This window comes from Engystomops pustulosus, chromosome 3, assembly GCF_040894005.1.
Source record: "Engystomops pustulosus chromosome 3, aEngPut4.maternal, whole genome shotgun sequence".
Classification (NCBI taxonomy): Eukaryota; Metazoa; Chordata; class Amphibia; order Anura; family Leptodactylidae; genus Engystomops; species Engystomops pustulosus.
The window spans coordinates 215,242,292-215,259,471 of record NC_092413.1 but is presented as its reverse complement, the minus strand read 5'-3'; the positions used below and the strand labels follow the sequence as shown (position 1 = coordinate 215,259,471).

Genomic DNA, 17,180 nt, shown 5'->3' with positions numbered 1-17,180 from the left:
TGGTGAGGCTGATGATGGCGGCATCGCCACTGACCATCTGTGTTGACTCCTCGAAGTTACTCAGCACCTGACAGATATCAGACATCCACGTCCACTCCTCATTGTAGACTTGAGGAAGCTGACTGACCTGACTACCAGTTCTGGTGGAAGTTGACATCTGGCAGTCTACAATCGCTCTGCGCTGCTGGTAAACTCTGGATAACATGGTTAATGTTGAATTCCACCTCGTGGGCACGTCGCACAACAGTCGGTGAGCGGGCAGTTGGAGGCGGTGCTGCGCTGCCCTGAGAGTGGCAGCATCTGTGCTGGACTTCCTGAAATGCGCACAGATGCGGCGCACCTTCGTGAGCAAATCAGACAGATTGGGGTATGTCTTGAGGAAACGCTGAACTATGAGATTTAACACATGGGCCAGGCATGGCACATGTGTCAGTCTGCCGAGTTGCAGAGCCGCCACCAGGTTACGGCCGTTGTCACACACAACCATGCCTGGCTTCAGGTTCAGCGGTGCCAGCCACAGATCAGTCTGCGCCGTGATGCCCTGTAATAGTTCTTGGGAGGTGTGCCTTTTTTCGCCTAGGCTCAGCAGTTTGAGCACCGCCTGCTGTCGCTTAGCGACGGCACTGCTGCTGTGCCTAGAGCTACCGACTGATGGCGCCATGCCCACGGATGGTAGTTCGGAGGAGGAGGTGGAGGAGGGGTGGGAGGAGGAGGAGGCATAGTAGGCCTGAAAGACCTGGACCGAGGTAGGCCCCGCAATCCTCGACGTCGGCAGTATATGACCAGCCGCAGGGTCAGACTCGGTCCCAGCCTCCACCAAGTTAACCCAATGTGCCTTCAGCGATATATAGTGGCCCTGCCCGGCAGCACTCGTCCACGTGTCCGTGGTCAGGTGGACCTTGTCAGAAACGGCGTTGGTCAGGGCACGGATGATGTTGTCTGACACGTGCTGGTGCAGGGCTGGGACGGCACATCGGGAAAAGTAGTGGCGGCTGGGGACCGAATACCGAGGGGCGGCTGCCGCCATGAGGTTGCGAAAGGCCTCGGGCTCTACTAGCCTATAGGGCAGCATCTCCAGGCTAAGCAATCTGGAGATGTGGACATTAAGGGCTTGGGCGTGCGGGTGGGTTGCACTATATTTCCATTTTCGCTCCAGCGTCTGGGGTATGGAGAGCTGAACGCTGGTGGATGCTGTGGAGGATCGTGGAGGCGACGATGGGGTTTTTGTGCCAGGGTCCTGGGCAGGGGGATGACTATCAGCTGACACAGGGGAAGGAGCAGTGGTGTGCACGGTCGGAGGTGAACGGGCTTGGTGCCACTGAGTGGGGTGTTTAGCATTCATATGCCTGCGCATGCTGGTGGTAGTTAAGCTAGTAGTGGTGGAACCCCTGCTGATCCTGGTTTGGCAAAGGTTGCACACCACAGTCCGTCGGTCATCCGGTGTTTCCTTAAAGAACCTCCAGACTTCTTAAAATCTAGCCCTCGCCGCGGGAGCCCTCGCCACGGGAGCTTCACTACGTGACACATTTGGCGCTGATGCACCTGCTCTGGCCCTGCCTCTCCGTCTGGCCCCACAACTGCCTCTTCCAACCTGTTCTGGTCGAGGACTCTCCTCCGTCTCAGAAGCACTGTGTTCACCCGGCCTCTCAACCCAGCTTGGGTCTGTCACCTCATCATCCTCCAATCCCTCAGTCTGCTCCCCCCTCGGACTTCCTGCCCTGACAACAACTTCACCAGTGTCTGACAACCGTGTCTCCTCATCGTCGGACACTTCTTTACACACTTTTTCCACTACGTCAAGAAGGTCATCATCACCCACAGACTTCGACGAAGTGAAAGCACACTGCTATGCCAGATGAGATGACGCTGAGTTACGAAAAAATAAACATAAAATAAAAAGTAAATGGCAGACTGTGCCTAATTGAAATCAAACCCCTAATAAATTTTCCCACTTCGGTCTTTGCGATGGATATGTGCGTCACTAAGCGCTAAACACAACGGTCGCAAGTCTCACTGCAAATTCCTCACAATTTGGTAGTAGATGCACTACAGCAAGTACAGCCACCAGCAGATCAACCAGAAATAAAATATATATAACGCTATTGTAGGCGTAAGTAAGCCGTTTGGATTCTCCTATGGCTATTTTCTAGCCAAGTATGAAAGCACACTGCTATGCCAGATGAGATGACGCTGAGTTATGAAAAAATAAACGTAAAATAAAAAGTAAATGGCAGACTGTGCCTAATTGAAATACAACCCCTAATAAATTTTCCCACTTTGGTGTTTGAGGTGGATATGTGCGTCACTAAGAGCTAAACACAACGGTAGCAAGTCCCCCTGCAAATTCCTCACAATATGGTACTAGCTGCAAATAAAAAAAAAAAAGTATAACGTTATTGTAGCCCTAAGAAGGGCTGTTGGGTTCTTGTAGAATCACTCCTGCCTAACAGTAAGCTAATAGAACACCCTAACGCTTTCCCTAACCAGCAGCAGCTCTCTCCCTAGTGGCATCCAGACACAGAATGATCCGAGCAGCGCGGGCAGGGGCTAGTCTATTCCAGGGTCACCTGATCTGGCCAGCCAACCACTGCTATCGACGTGTAAGGGTACCACGTCATGCTGGGTGGAGTGCAGAGTCTCCTGGCTTGTGATTGGCTCTGTTTCTGGCCGCCAAAAAGCAAAACGGCGGGAGATGCCATTTTCTTGAGCGGGCGAAGTATTCGTCCGAGCAACGAGCAGTTTCGAGTACGCTAATGCTCAAACGAGCATCAAGCTCGGACGAGTATGTTCGCTCATCTCTACTGAGCTCCATCTACTTAGTGGTGAAGTTCAGTCATGTGATTCAGGGCATATACGGGTAGTCCCTGGGTTACATACAAGATAGGTTCCACAGGTTTGTTCTTAAGTTGAATTTGTATGTAAGTCAAAACTGTATATTTTATAATTGTAGTCAGAGACAAATTTTGTTTTTGCCCCAGTGACAATTGGAGTTTCAAAATTTTTTGCTGTAATGGGACCAAGGATGATCAATAAAGCTTCATTACAGACACCTTACAGCTGATCATTGCAGTCTGGGACTATAGTAACATCCAGAGAGGTCACAAGGGGGCAGAGGGGGCATCTGTAACTAGGGGTCGTCTGTAACGGGGTGTCCTTAAGTAGGGGACCGCCTGTAGCTGCCTTCTTAGTCTTCATATCATTATTTAAGGTGCTACATTTAGATTTGTAACAGGTGTGGACACTTTTTGTATTGTTTTTAACAGTATTTTAATAAATTGCTACTGTTTTAATCTTTTCTCTTATATTAAGAAATTTTTTTCTGCCTGTGCTGGATACACAAAGAAATTTTTTGTTTTTGCAAAAAAGACTGAAGTTGTCACAGTTGGTTACAGAACCACCTATCTTCCGTGCACGGCATACTGGACTAGCAACAATACTGGTGAGCGGCACATACATGCCTTTGTCAGCATTCAGAATCACTATAGTAGTTTAATTCATATTACCTGGCTCCCTGCCAGCAGAGTGTGGTGAGGCCTGGTCAGGGGGGTAGGGGGTAATGCAGCCTGTGTCCCTGTGCCAGTCTCCCACACTCATCCAGTAGCAGCGGGATGGTGTATGGGGGGTAATGAAGACACAGGCTACAGATAACCCTTCCCTGCCGGAGCCTCACTATAGTTTGCTGGCAGGGAGCCAGATAATATGAAATAAACTTATATAAAGTACTGAAATGATTCAGAATGCTGACGGAAGCAGCATAGCAAAGGCTATTGGAGCCTGTCACCAGCTAAACATGACATTCCTGGTGACAGGTTCAATTTAAAAGCAACACAGCTACATTAGCTTGCACCTCCTTTACCAATTAAACGGCGATCCTATAGATGAAGAAAGATAAACAATGAAGGGCCTACACATTTGGTAAGGCAGTGCCCCATCTTTCAACAGCTTACAGATGAGAGAGCCAAGAGTCAGATCTCCACCAATATGATGATATTAATGTCCTTTACAGACCCGTTCATTCAAACATTGAACAACTGGTCGAGTTTGGTTGCTCAAATACCCGTGATTGGTGCTGGCACCAATTGTAGAGATTAACCCTTTAAATGCTGCTGCTAGCACAGCTCCCTAGGATCATCGCTCTCTGATGACATTAAAGGGAGTGGTGATGACAGAGAAAATGCTGGCAGCATTTTGTGGAGAGCCAAACGCAATCAACATACTGAAATGCTACACGACGAGCCAGGTCCACAGCTACATTTTGAAGGAGCCCTAAAGACCTCTTTCACACTTGCGTTGCTGATCACGTCAGAGTGCAACCCGTCAAAAACTGATGTTTTTGCCTCCGTTTTATTAGCATTTTTGCAGCGGTTTTTTTTGGTGTTTTCAATGTTTTTTTTAATGCGTTTTTATAACAGCAGACAACGCACATGAAGAAGACTCATGACTGTGGTCTATCATTTCTATGGCAAGTGATCAGTGAAAAACACATTACACTTACCTGCGTTTTGACTTGTACAGTGCATTTTTCATCTGCAGGACTTGTAAAAGTAGAGCACACAGAGATTTTCACGCGCATAAAAAATGCACATTTGTGCGTGAAAATATATGCAAGCGGGACAAAACCCATTGAATACAAAAACACATGCAGAACTGTGAAAAGTGTGGAAGGGGTCTCATTCTACTAAACAGAGAGAAAGCAATTGATAAAGGAGGGAAGGAAATTTTCTTAAAACTTTACCTCCATTGGATCTAATGTAAAATACATGTTATCTAAGACCAGTAGATTCTAGATTAAGAAATGTTTTGGATGATCAAACAGAAAGAATGTTCAACATTAGAGATGAGCGAGTATACTCGTCCGAGCTTGATGCTCGTTCGAGTATTAGCGTACTCGAAACTGCTCGTTGCTCGAACGAGTATTTCGCCTGCTCGATAACGAGCTTTCACTTAACGAAACACAGTGAAGAACAGTGAAGAACACAGTGAAAACAGTGAACACAGTGAACACAATGAACACAGGATCATTTAAGTGAAGAACACAGTGAAGAACACATTGCAGATGTTTCCGAACATCTGCTAACTTATCCGAAGACACGAGTGCCGAACGGTGTTCTTCACAATAGTATGTGAAGAACAATATGTGTGACGAACACATTGCAGATGTTTCCATACATCTGCTAACTTATCAGACACATTTTATTGCAGAGCCTCTGTCCCCTTGAAAAATGCTCGAGTCTCCCATTGACTTCAATGGGATTCGTTATTTGAGACGAGCACTGGAGCATCGGGAAAAGTTTGACTCGAGTAACGAGTACCCGAGCATTTTAGTGTTCGCTCATCTCTATTCAACATCCAATGAAGAGCAATTACTTTACTTTTCTGGGAGGGAGAGGGATCACCATTAACTAGTTACCATTGTTCTTTAATATTTTCGCAATCACAGGTGCAACCGGTCGGTCGGAGAAGGATTCGGCTTGGTTGATGAGGGCCTCCTTGACTGCTCCAAAGTCGCATAGGACCACTACTTTTGACAGACCGATCTGGACACTCAAAACTGGACCATACGTCTTGGAAAGCTGTGAAAACAAGATATGGGGTGACCCCAAAAATACTTTAACTGCTTCCTCACTTGTCAATTTAGTCACAAATTTCCAATTCTTGTTTAATTATATGATACATGAAAAGCCCTCACAATGGATCAACTTATCATTGTATCATTATATACCAGCCCTTCCTATCCTAAAATAATCATAGTCAGATGTCCACATTCTTAATTTGGCCACCTTAGCCTTTAATGACCAATGCAAACTTTTTAAATGTTTGCCAAAAATGTAAAAAAAAAAGTTTCTCCACAACTATAGGGTCATTAAAAATTTGGAGAAACCTTGTGTGGCAGTTTTCTGGAGTAAAAGGCCACATTTTCTAGCAGCAGATAAATTAGTTAAAGGGAACCTACGGCCAGGAATGCACTGTCCGAAGTTTTCCTGATGGTAGATTCCATTTTCTGTACTCATTCCTAAGCTGTTTTTTATTACCCTGTAACCTAATTTAAGTAACTTAAATCTTTTATTTATGCAAATTACCTTTAGAGGCTACTGGGGTGTGTCCGATTGTCAGCAGCTGAGGCTACTCCACACCAGAGCAGCCTTTTGCTGCCACGTCCCTGCTCTGCCTCCAACTACGTTGCTGCTTGTGTCCGTGCATGGGCAGTAAAATCGCTTTTGGCTGCAGCTTCACTATATCTTGGTGCATGCGCATTGCCAGCTTCATCAAAGTCGCACCACCGTTCTGCATAGATATGAACCAGGAGCCAAAACCGAAACAGAATTTACCGCCCATGCACAGGCACTAGCAGCAGCGCGGCGGGAGGCAGAGCAGGGACGCGGCAGGAGACAGAGAAGCAAGAGGCTACTGGGGCGTGGAGTAACCTCAGTTGCTGGTGGTTGGACACACCCAAGTAGCCTCTTAAGGTAATTTGCATAAATAAAAGGTAAAGATAAAGTTACTTAGATTAGGTTACAAGATAATTAAAAACTGTGCAGTAATGAGTAGAGAAGACAGAGTCTACCATCAAGAATACCTCAAAAAGAGTATTTCTGATGGAAGGAGGCATAAAGTTGACATTTGACTTTCTTCTTACAAATTCATCCATTTCACTATGGAAATTATCAGAAATATAGGGGCTCATATCAAGTTTTTCTAGGGAGCTCTCTGATTTTTGTGTACAACCTTAATATTATTACATAATTTGCACATTACCTCCAATAAAGTTTTATGAGGCTTCGCCATGTCCATTGTTAGAATATTTCCAATGATCGGTAGGGGCTTTGGTCCTGGTGGGAAATTCTTGTATTTTCCATGTATTTGGTTTTTTAAAACACTGGCCAAAAATAAAACAACAACAACGGAAAGGAGAACGGTGACCGGGTCCATGATGAATAAGAGTTCTGTGAAACATAGAAGAGTAAGGTAACAACGATGACCCAACTATTTCAAGGAAAACAATCCATTTGGAGACATGTTATATTATACAACAAACTTCAATGCTTCAATTTTATTTTCTACATTTTACGTTTCAAGGATTGTGTGGAATTCTGCATTTTTAATTTATTTTAAAGGTGGACTGTTAAATGGGTTTAAACTTTTAATGACCCATCCAAAAATCTAAAAACCCAACACCCAATCTAACCAGCAGTGGTGGCGACACTACATCTAATGTGTTTAGAAAACTTTTTTCTAAAGGTCCTTAACAACCGAGTTGTGTTATTGTTATATTATATCACTGTATATAGCTCTTAGTCCCCATTGAAAATTTCTGCACTTACCTACCAAGTGCAAGGTATATTTCTAGCGTTTAATGTAGCAAAAAGGCCTCTGGCCCTGGACATCCATTACTCTGGAGCAATATAAGACTGTCTGTCAAACATTAAGACATGTTTTATAAATCTGCCCCATTATGTCAGAGGCAGATTGGACCCCCTATGCATAAACCCTTCAAGGGAACATCCAAGATCATCATTGTGTAGCCAGACAAGTCTAAGAATGCAAATAAACATAAACCTATCATGAGACACTGGATGTAAATCATTAGCAGAATACCCTACACACCAATCCCCTTCCCATGGTGGTAGTGGGCCCCTTACATAACCGAACCTAACTATTAACCTATCAACTACAACAACCTAACCTAAATACTAACCTAGCCTAACAACTACGACAACCTAATCTAACAACTATACACCAATCTCCTTCAATGGTGGTAGTGGGCCCCTAACCTAAACGAACCTAACTACTAACCTATCAACTACAACAACCTAACCTAACTACTAACCTAGCCTAACAACTACGACAACCTAATCTAACAATTACACACCAAACCCCTTCCATGGTGGTAGTGGGCCCCTAACCTAAACGAACCTAACTACTAACCTAGCCTAACAACTACAACAATCTGACCTAACAACTACACACCAATCCCCTTCCATGGTGGTACTGGGCCCCTAACATAAACAAACCTAACTACTTACCTAACCTAACAGCTACAACAACCTAACCTAACAACTAACCTACCCTAAATACTACAACAACCTAACCAAACAACTAATCTAACCTAACAACTACAACAACCTAACCTAATAGCTAACATAACAACTACAACAACCTAGTTTAACAACTACACACCAATCCCCTTCCATGATGGTAGGCCTAAATGAACCTAACTACTAACCTAGCCTAACAACTACAACAACCTAACCTAACAACTAACCTAACAACTACAACAACCTAACCTAACAACCTAACCTAACAACTACAAAAACGTAACCTAACAACTACAACAATCTAACCTAACAGCTACACACGCAGAGCTCTATGTACATACTACATGATATATCCCCTGCACCATGGAGTTAATCAAAGTCAAGTTTCATAACTAAAAAAGTTCAAGATCTTGTCTGTCTTACGCAGTGCAGCGGGGCGGCCTCGGATCTCCTGTCCTCACTCGGTGAATCCTCGGCTCTTAAACTCCTGGGAAATATAGAGCCCATGTGATTATCCTACATGTTAATACTTAACTTCTGGAGAACCTGCTCCACCCCACAATAAACTTCAGGAAACACAAGAGGAAACAAGGCCGTGACTTACAGAAAAATTTCACTCTGTTATTACATAGATTAACCCTTTACAGCCTCAGCAAATTCTTTTCTCTTCTTTGTCACTACTTATTTATTGTTGGACAAGCGCTTTTTTAAATTCTATTTTTCATAGTTTTTCTTCTAATGTTGGTGTTTTATTTATTGAATTATTTTTTTTCTACCAGGGTGTAACTACATAATATTATATATAAAAATATATATGCAGAGGTGTTGTTAGGATCGTAAAAGATCCGGTTCTTGGGCACCAGGGCATATGCACCAAATTTTCTTTAGTGTCCACCCTCTACACAAACTCTCGCATGTGCTCGCTCCAAAAACAATGTTACTTATCATTTCAGCTATGGAAAACAAAATAATATTTCCCAAATGTGGCCTAACATGTAATAATGTAATAACAAGTGATACCTGCAGCCTCTACTTAATCCCCCTAAAAGTGACCTGCACTAAATCATGCCCCCTTTACCCCTACACTTAATATCCCTCCACTGTGTCCCCTGCATTGAAAGTAGCCCCCACCGAATAATACCCAAAGCTACTGAATAGAGTCCCTACACTAAATAAGTGATGTCCCTCACAGTCCCCAGTATACAATGCCCCCCACAGCCCCCAGTAAGTAATGCTTCCACAACCCCAGTTAGTAATGGCCCCCACATCCCACAATAATGCCCCCCACAACCCCCAGTACATAAAACTTCTCAAAGCCCCCAGTAATGTCCGCACAGCCCCCTATAATGTCCCCCACAGCCTCCAGTAGGTAATGTTTTTCATAGCCCACAGCATATAATCTCCCCCACAGCCCCCACTAAGTAATATCCACAAAGTCCTCACTAAATAATGTCCCCACAGCCACTGACCCCCACAGCCCCCAATAATGTCCCCCACAGCTTAGTAGGTAATGTTCTTTATAGCCCCATTATATAATGCCCCCCAATAGCCCCCACTAAGTCCTAACTAAAAAATGTTGTCCAGAGCCCCAATAAGTAAAGTCTCTCACAGCCTCCCCAGTAATGTCTCCAAAGTTCCCATAATGTCCCCACACCCCCCATATTAATGTCTTCACAGCTCCCCAGTAATATCCCTCACAGCCCCCCAGTAATATCCCCTACAATCCACAGTAATGTCCCCCAAAGCCCCCCTAATGTGCTTCCCCCTCACCATTCTTCCTCTCTCACCTCCTCTTCTTCCCCCTGTGCAGGACGGGTGCAGTGACATCATTATGCCGCCTCCTGATCCCCGTATTGAGTTGCTTGGGGTAGGGGACACATCTCACCATGTCCTGTGCTCTATGTGGTGGAGCATGGAGCTCGCAGCACCCTGCCACACTACAGTACCCAACTCTATCTGCTTCCGGAAGACACGGATAGGTGAGAGTTTGTAGGACCATAGATATGTGATATACACTGATTATACTCTATATCAGGGGTAGGGAACCTATGGCTCGGGAGCCAGATATGGCTCTTTTGTTAGCTGCATCTGGCTCTCAGGCAGCTGTGGCTACCTATCTACTTGGGGGCATGTGCTGTGGCTACCTATCTGGTAGCCGCCGGTCTTTATAGGAACACAGGAAGTGGGCAGCGCCAATCAGCAGGGCACTGGCCCTTTAAATAGGCGAGTGTCAGCGCGTGCTGGCCAGCCGGGACAGGAGCCAGAAAGTGGTGAGGGGCACGGGTGTGCCTGCGATCCGAGACCTAGATCGCAGGGGCATCCGTGACACTGGGACTACCTATCTATTGGGGGGAATGTGCATATGGTACAGATCTTACAGAATAACATTTTAAAAAATGTGGCGTTCATGGCTCTTTCAGCCAAAAAGGTTCCTGACCCCTGCTCTATATGATCCAAACAAACATTGGATTACAGATAGAAGATATATTCCACCCGTATTCTGTTTACTTTGTGTGTGTTACTTGTATATATGCAATAGATACACATTCAGTGTGGCCCATTATCCTGATGGATACGTTATAACTGGTATTACCCAACAGAATACAGAAGTGCATACCACTGTATACTGTATAGATATCACCTATCACTTATCTTACTGTATAAGGAATATATATTTTGCGATATATTAGGTGGCTACAGGTCAAGTGATAATTCTGTATCTCTTGTAGCTTTTTCCATCAGTCTTTCTATCTGTCTGTTTCCTTATTTCTTATAGGGTATTGTATTATGTATTTAAACATAGTCCTTGCAGAGAACTGATGGCCCCTACTCCCCTCTGATACTAATGACGGTTTATCCAATAGTTACTTGACCGGGGCTGCCCCTCGTGGGACAACAACAAATGTGTGATGTTCCTCAAATACGAGGGTAGGGGTCCTCAATCCCCACAGTAAAACATCCTGAACGTATGTGAAAAGTGAAAGGTTGGGGGAATTCATAGTATCATAGTTTATACGGTTGAAACAAGACACTGGTCCATCAAGTTCAACCAAGGAAGGGAAGGGATTGGATGAGGAAGGGATTTCGGGAATCAATTCTATAAATACAAGCGACGGCCATTTTTTCTGCTCTGAGCACTTCTTCCGGCTTGTGTCGGACCGTGAAATGGCCATCAATATTTGTTAGCACTGACAGCATCACCCCCTCGCCCCTGATATGTATTAACTTTGTACTATTAAAGGAAGGTGTCTGAAGAAACTACACGATGATCCTGTGGTGACTGCCCTCCCCAGATTCCACTTTTTGAACAATGTACTTACTTGTGGACTTTAGGGTCAGGAAGTAGGAGTTTTCCTTACATTACATTCCTTACATTTTCCTTATCATTGATGCTCCATTAGGTAATTCTGGGAACTAATATGCAAATATGTTTTTCCAAGGTTGGAAATGGAAAACAATGCCTCCTTTTGCTACCTTGAAAGGCCACCAAGTATGACCTACAAGAAGTCTAACAACATGGGGGCACATTTACTTACCCGTCCCGTTGCGATCCGCGCCATGCGTTGTCCGACAAGGATTCGGCTCTGCCGCGATTCACTAAGATCGTGCATCCAATTTCCTGCATGTGTCGCTTCCCCGCTGAGGTCCGCCGGAGTTCACCTTCTTCTTCCCGATGCATGTGAGTGCTGATCTTGCGAAACAATTTGCTTTTTAAATTCCACGGTTTGTCCGAATCAGTTAGGTTGTCCGAAGTTCACGCCCCCCCCCCCCCCCCGATTTGTGTCGCATGAAGCCAGCGCCGATGCACCACATTCCGATCGCGTGCGCCAAAAACCCGGGGCAATTCAGGGCAAAATGGAAAAAAACACGAAACCTGGCGAAAATGCAGCGTTCGGGCCCTTAGTAAATGTGCCCCATGATGTGGGATATTTGTGCAGATTTACTTATGTACTTTAGTGATGATGTAATAAAGAGTTGACTTATTTTTGTATTATGCTACTTATTTACTGTGGGTTTTGTGTCTCTACAATGAAATCTGATATAAAAGTTGGTATCAATCCGTCGGCATTAGAGATGAGCGAGTATACTCGTCCGAGCTTGATGCTCGTTCGAGTATTAAGGTACTCGAAACGGCTCGTTGCTCGGACGAGTATTTCCCCTGCTCGAGATCGAGCATTTAATTTAAAAAACACAGTGAAGAACAATGAAGAATAGAATAAAAACAGTGAACACAGTGAACACAGGATCATTTAAGTGAAAAACACAGTGAAAAACACAGTGAAGAATAGATTACAGATGTTCGGCACATCTGCTTACTTGTCGGGAGATACGCGCGGAACGGTGCGAACAAAATAGCATGTGAAGAACACATTGAAGAACACGGTGAGCAGGACAGAGACACCAGGGAGCAGCACAGAGACACCGGGGAGCAGCACAGAGACACCAGGGAGCAGCACAGAGACACCGGGGAGCAGCACAGAGACACCTGGGCAGCGGCAGGCACGGAGACTTCGGGCAGCGGCAGGCACGGAGACACCGGGCAGCAGCAGGCACGGAGACACTGGGGCAGCGGCAGGCACGGAGACATCGGGCAGCGGCATGCACGGAGACATCGGGCTGCGGCAGGCACGGAGACATCGGGCAGCGGCAGGCACGGAGACACTGGGGCAGCGGCAGGCACGGAGACATCTGGCAGCAACAGGCACGGAGACACTGGGGCAGCGGTAGGCACGGAGACATCGGGCAGCGGCAGGCACGGAGACATCGGGCAGCGGCAGGCACGGAGACACTGGGGCAGCGGCAGGCACGGAGACACTGGGGCAGCGGCACGCACGGAGGCACCGGGGCAGCGGCACGCACGGAGGCACCGGGGCAGCGGCACGAACGGAGATATTGGGGTAGCGGCACAGAGACATCGGGAAGGGCAGAGAGACAGAGAGATCGGGGAGACTTCAGTGGAAGAAGAGGAGCGGATCCCGGGACAGCGTATCTCCCGACAAGTAAGCAGATGTGCAGAACATCTGCAATCTATTCTTCACTGTGTTCTTTACTGTGTTTTTCACTTAAATGATCCTGTGTTCACTGTGTTCACTGTTTTTATTCTATTCTTCACTGTTCTTCACATCTGCTAACTTGTCGGGAGATAATATACGCGCGGAACAGTGAAGAATAGATCGCAGATGTTTGCATACATCTGCTAACTTATCAGAAGACATTCTTTTTCAGTTAATTAACACATTTTATTCCCGAACCATGGTCCCTTTGAAAAATGCTCGAGTCTCCCATTGACTTCAATGGGGCTCGTTATTCGAGACGAGCACTCGAGCATCTGGAAAAGTTCGTCTCGAATAACGAGCACCCGAGCATTTTAGTGCTCGCTCATCTCTAGTCGGCATCAATCTTTGATCAATCTTGTATTTCTTAAATTTTGGAACAAAAAAATAATGTGGTTAAACAGTTAAATGTAAGAATGTTATGTTTGTTATGGAAGTGGAATCCGCTATTTGTTTTCCTGTATGAAAGCTTCACCTTTCCACCACCCAGAGCTGTGATGTGCTGATACAGATCTCGTGTCACCTTTCCTCTAGAGCAGAATCCTGACTCACCTTCTACCTGTCTATTAGTATTACTCAATGTGCTTTACATCCTCCGGCCTGACAGGTTTCCACCCTCCTCTCTCCTTAATACTGCTGAGCTGTCACTTGGCAACTATTCTACTTGAGGCATCAAGTTGGGTGAAGACTGCATCATGCACAATCTTTAAAGACTGAACCCACCAGTTTTGTTGATACCCCCAGATTTACTAATATTGATGGCGGACCACCCAAATCTCCCCTAATGGACCACAGCAGAGAAAAGAATCAGAAAACCTGGACATGTAGTAATGTTTTAACCTTATGTAGGACATAGGGTAATAGTATCAGGGACGGTCATCGAATCTGGTAGATGCTGGTGTCCTTGGATTGTCACTGGTGTTAAAACAATGGAGCAATGGCATGAATGTACCTCCAAGGGGCAAAATGGAGGACCATGCTGGCCAACTTCATTGAAAGAAATATTTCATTGGATTCCATTGATCACATCTAGGGGATTGGCCATAACCAACTTAAAGGGGACCACCACTCCAGGCATGTGGAAATGAACATGCCATTCTGTAAGGGTCACTACACAGAGTGAGGGACGCAATTGCTGAGATTATCAGTCCAGATCTGACTTACACCCCCTCCGATCTGTCAACACCTGTCAACATTGGGGAGATTATAATGGTCAGATACTCGGACTGATATCTCAGCAACGGGGTGGGGGGGGGGGAGGGCGGAAAATAGAAAATTCAAAGCATGTGTGAGGTGGTGATGGGTCCTCTTTAAATTGAATAATGAGCCACGTTTATCTGTGAAGGATCTGCCACCCAATTACAAGGAGCTTAATAAAGTTTTATTGAAAAAAATGGGGTCCTCCATTCCTTGCACTGTGTACTGTATGTCCATTTCTTGGCACAATGTGGGTCAATTATTGATATTCCTGGAAACATAACAAAACCATTGGATATTTGAAGAAAAATGTCCAAATCTTTTGTTCTCCCTGGAGATTACTTCATACAGTTTTCCTATAAAAGCACATGAATACTTAGCCAAGCCAGCTATGAAAGTGTATGAGGCATCTGTGCGGACTAGCTGCTGGCCAAAAGAGATTTCTACCAGGACCAGTAGATAAAAAGAAAATATTAAAATATTAAAAAATATATGTAATGAGCCCTTGTAGAGCTGTAGACATTAGGAGTGAAGGGTAAGGCTAGCGGTTGCTACTCAGACATAAAGTCTGGGGGTGCCCAAAGGTGAGAAAACCCCTGAATTATACATGGCCCCAAGCAGCATCATTTTATGTAGTGGAGGCTGCTGCAGGACACCTTATTGAGTGGAGTCTGCTGCTGGACATTGTATTGAGTGGAGGCTGCTGCTGGACATTGTATTGAGTAGAGGCTGCTGCAGGACATCTTGTTGAGTGGAGTCTGCTGCTGGACATTGTACTGAGTGGAGTCTGCTGCTGGACATTGTACTGAGTGGAGTCTGCTGCTGGACATTGTATTGAGTGGAGGCTGCTGCTAAACATTTCGCTGAGTGGAGGCTGCTGCTGGACATTTTATTGAGTGGAGGCTGCTGCTGGACATTTTATTGAGTGGAGGCTGCTGCTGGACATTGTACTGAGTGGAGTCTGCTGCTGGACATTGTACTGAGTGGAGTCTGCTGCTGGACATTGTATTGAGTGGAGGCTGCTGCTAAACATTTTACTGAGTAGAGGCTGCTGCTGGACATTTTATTGAGTGGAGGCTGCTGCTGGACATTTTATTGAGTGGAGGCTGCTTCTGGACATTTTACTGAGTGGAGGCTGCTTCTGGACAAATTATCAAAGAAGTTGTCAGAGATTATGCAAAAACAGCTAGGTTACCAGGGCTGCACAAAATTATAAAAAGGTTTTGGCGGTACAGGAGATGGGTATGTGAGCCAGATGGCCAGAAGTTGTTGGTGTTGAAGTGTGGTGCCCCTGTAAACAAATAGGAGTACGGAACCGAGGGACCATGGCGTGGGACACTGGGAGCACCAGAGGGCCATCCTGTGGCTACCTCGCTGTTTTTGCTTAATCTTGGACAACACCTTTAATGAAGGGAGTTGCTAGACAATATATTAATGAGGGATGCTAATGCTGGACACTATGGGGCAGATTTACTTACCCGGTCCCGTCGCAATCTCGCGGTGCGTTGTCCGACGAGGATTCGGGTCTGTCGCAATTCAACACTGTTGAACTGAAATCGTGCATCTGAGTTCCTGCATATGTCGCTGCTGAGCTGAGGTCCGCCGGAGTTCACCTTCTTCTTCCCAGTGCATGTGAGTGCTGATCTTGCGACAAAAATCCTTTCTAAAATTCTACAGTTTGTCCGAATCAGTCGGGTTGTCCGACGGCCACACCCCCCGATTTCTGTCATGTGCAAGCTGGCGCCGATGTGCCAAAATCTGATCACGTGCACCAAAATCCCTGGGTAAATTTTGCACAAAACAGAAATATTAGGGAAACCCGACAGAAGTGCGGCGTTCTGGACCCTTAGTAAAGGAACCCCAATGTATAAGCTGTATGAGTGTAGTGCAGTGAGTATACGTCGGTGCAGCATATATGTGTATTTTTAAGTGTAATGTGCTGGACTGGGTGGCAGCGCGATGTAAGGTAAATGATCCAAAGTTCGCATCAGGGTCCACTGGTGTCTAGCCCAGTGTTAAGCCCAAGAGCTTCAAGTTAAGCAAATATGCCCAGGAGATACATCTCTAAGGTGATCTCCGATTTTTTTGTCTCCTAGAAATTCCGAGAGAGTCAGATTTTGGTTAAACATTTGTACCTACTCTGTACTTTAGGGCACTTTGGTAACTTTTATCTTCTACCTGCTGTCACCAAGTATGATAAGTCCATAAATGGAATGTCCCTTCAATAACAAGAATCTTTCAGTTCTTCCAATCACAAGTGAATTCCGCTATTAACTTAGATGTAAACAAACTTTCACGCTTCACCTTTCCTCCAGCAATCTGATTCCGTTATTATGTGTCACCTTTCCTCCAGCGATCTCGTTCTGTTATCTCGTGTCACCTTTCCTCCAGCGATCTGATTCTGTTATCTCGTGTCACCTTTCCTCTATAGGAGAGTCTTGGCTCACCTTTTACCTGTCTATTAGTATTACACAATCAGTTCTGCACCTACCTGACTCATCACATGGGTCTCCACCCTCCTCTATACCCTATTACTGCTGAGCTGTCACTTTCTTTCCTGTTCATAGAAACGCAAATAAAATACAAAATTCTAGAAAAAAAATGTAAAAAAAATAGGTAATAATAAACATCTGCCAAGTGGGGGGCCAACACCCGACGCCCCAACCAATCGGAAGTTTGAGGATACAGCAGGAGCCTCTTTACTGCTCTCCAGTTATAGAGCTGTACATTGTGTGGAGGTTTTGCTTAGCATTAATGAACAACATTATCTTTTGAATGGGATTGAGCTGCTAATTGGTCATGTGACCCCCTGGATTTTACAGACCAGAAACAGAAACTTTCTATTTTCTGCTGTATTTCAGTAAATTCTGCTTCTCTATTACTGCCTGCATTT

At 45.3% G+C, this 17,180-nt stretch overlaps 1 protein-coding gene across 1 annotated transcript in view; it reads right to left on the bottom strand.

Moving 5' to 3' along the window:
- Nucleotides 1–17,180, bottom strand: part of LOC140122943 (uncharacterized) — a 51,795-nt gene that overhangs the window by 14,357 nt on the left and 20,258 nt on the right. Inside the window, exons 11-12 of the mRNA XM_072144186.1 lie at nucleotides 6,757–6,944; nucleotides 5,411–5,573 (exon numbers count right to left, since the gene is read on the bottom strand). Of these exons, the coding sequence (XP_072000287.1) occupies nucleotides 5,411–5,573; nucleotides 6,757–6,944 (351 nt within the window). The remainder of the gene's footprint in view (nucleotides 1–5,410; nucleotides 5,574–6,756; nucleotides 6,945–17,180) is intronic.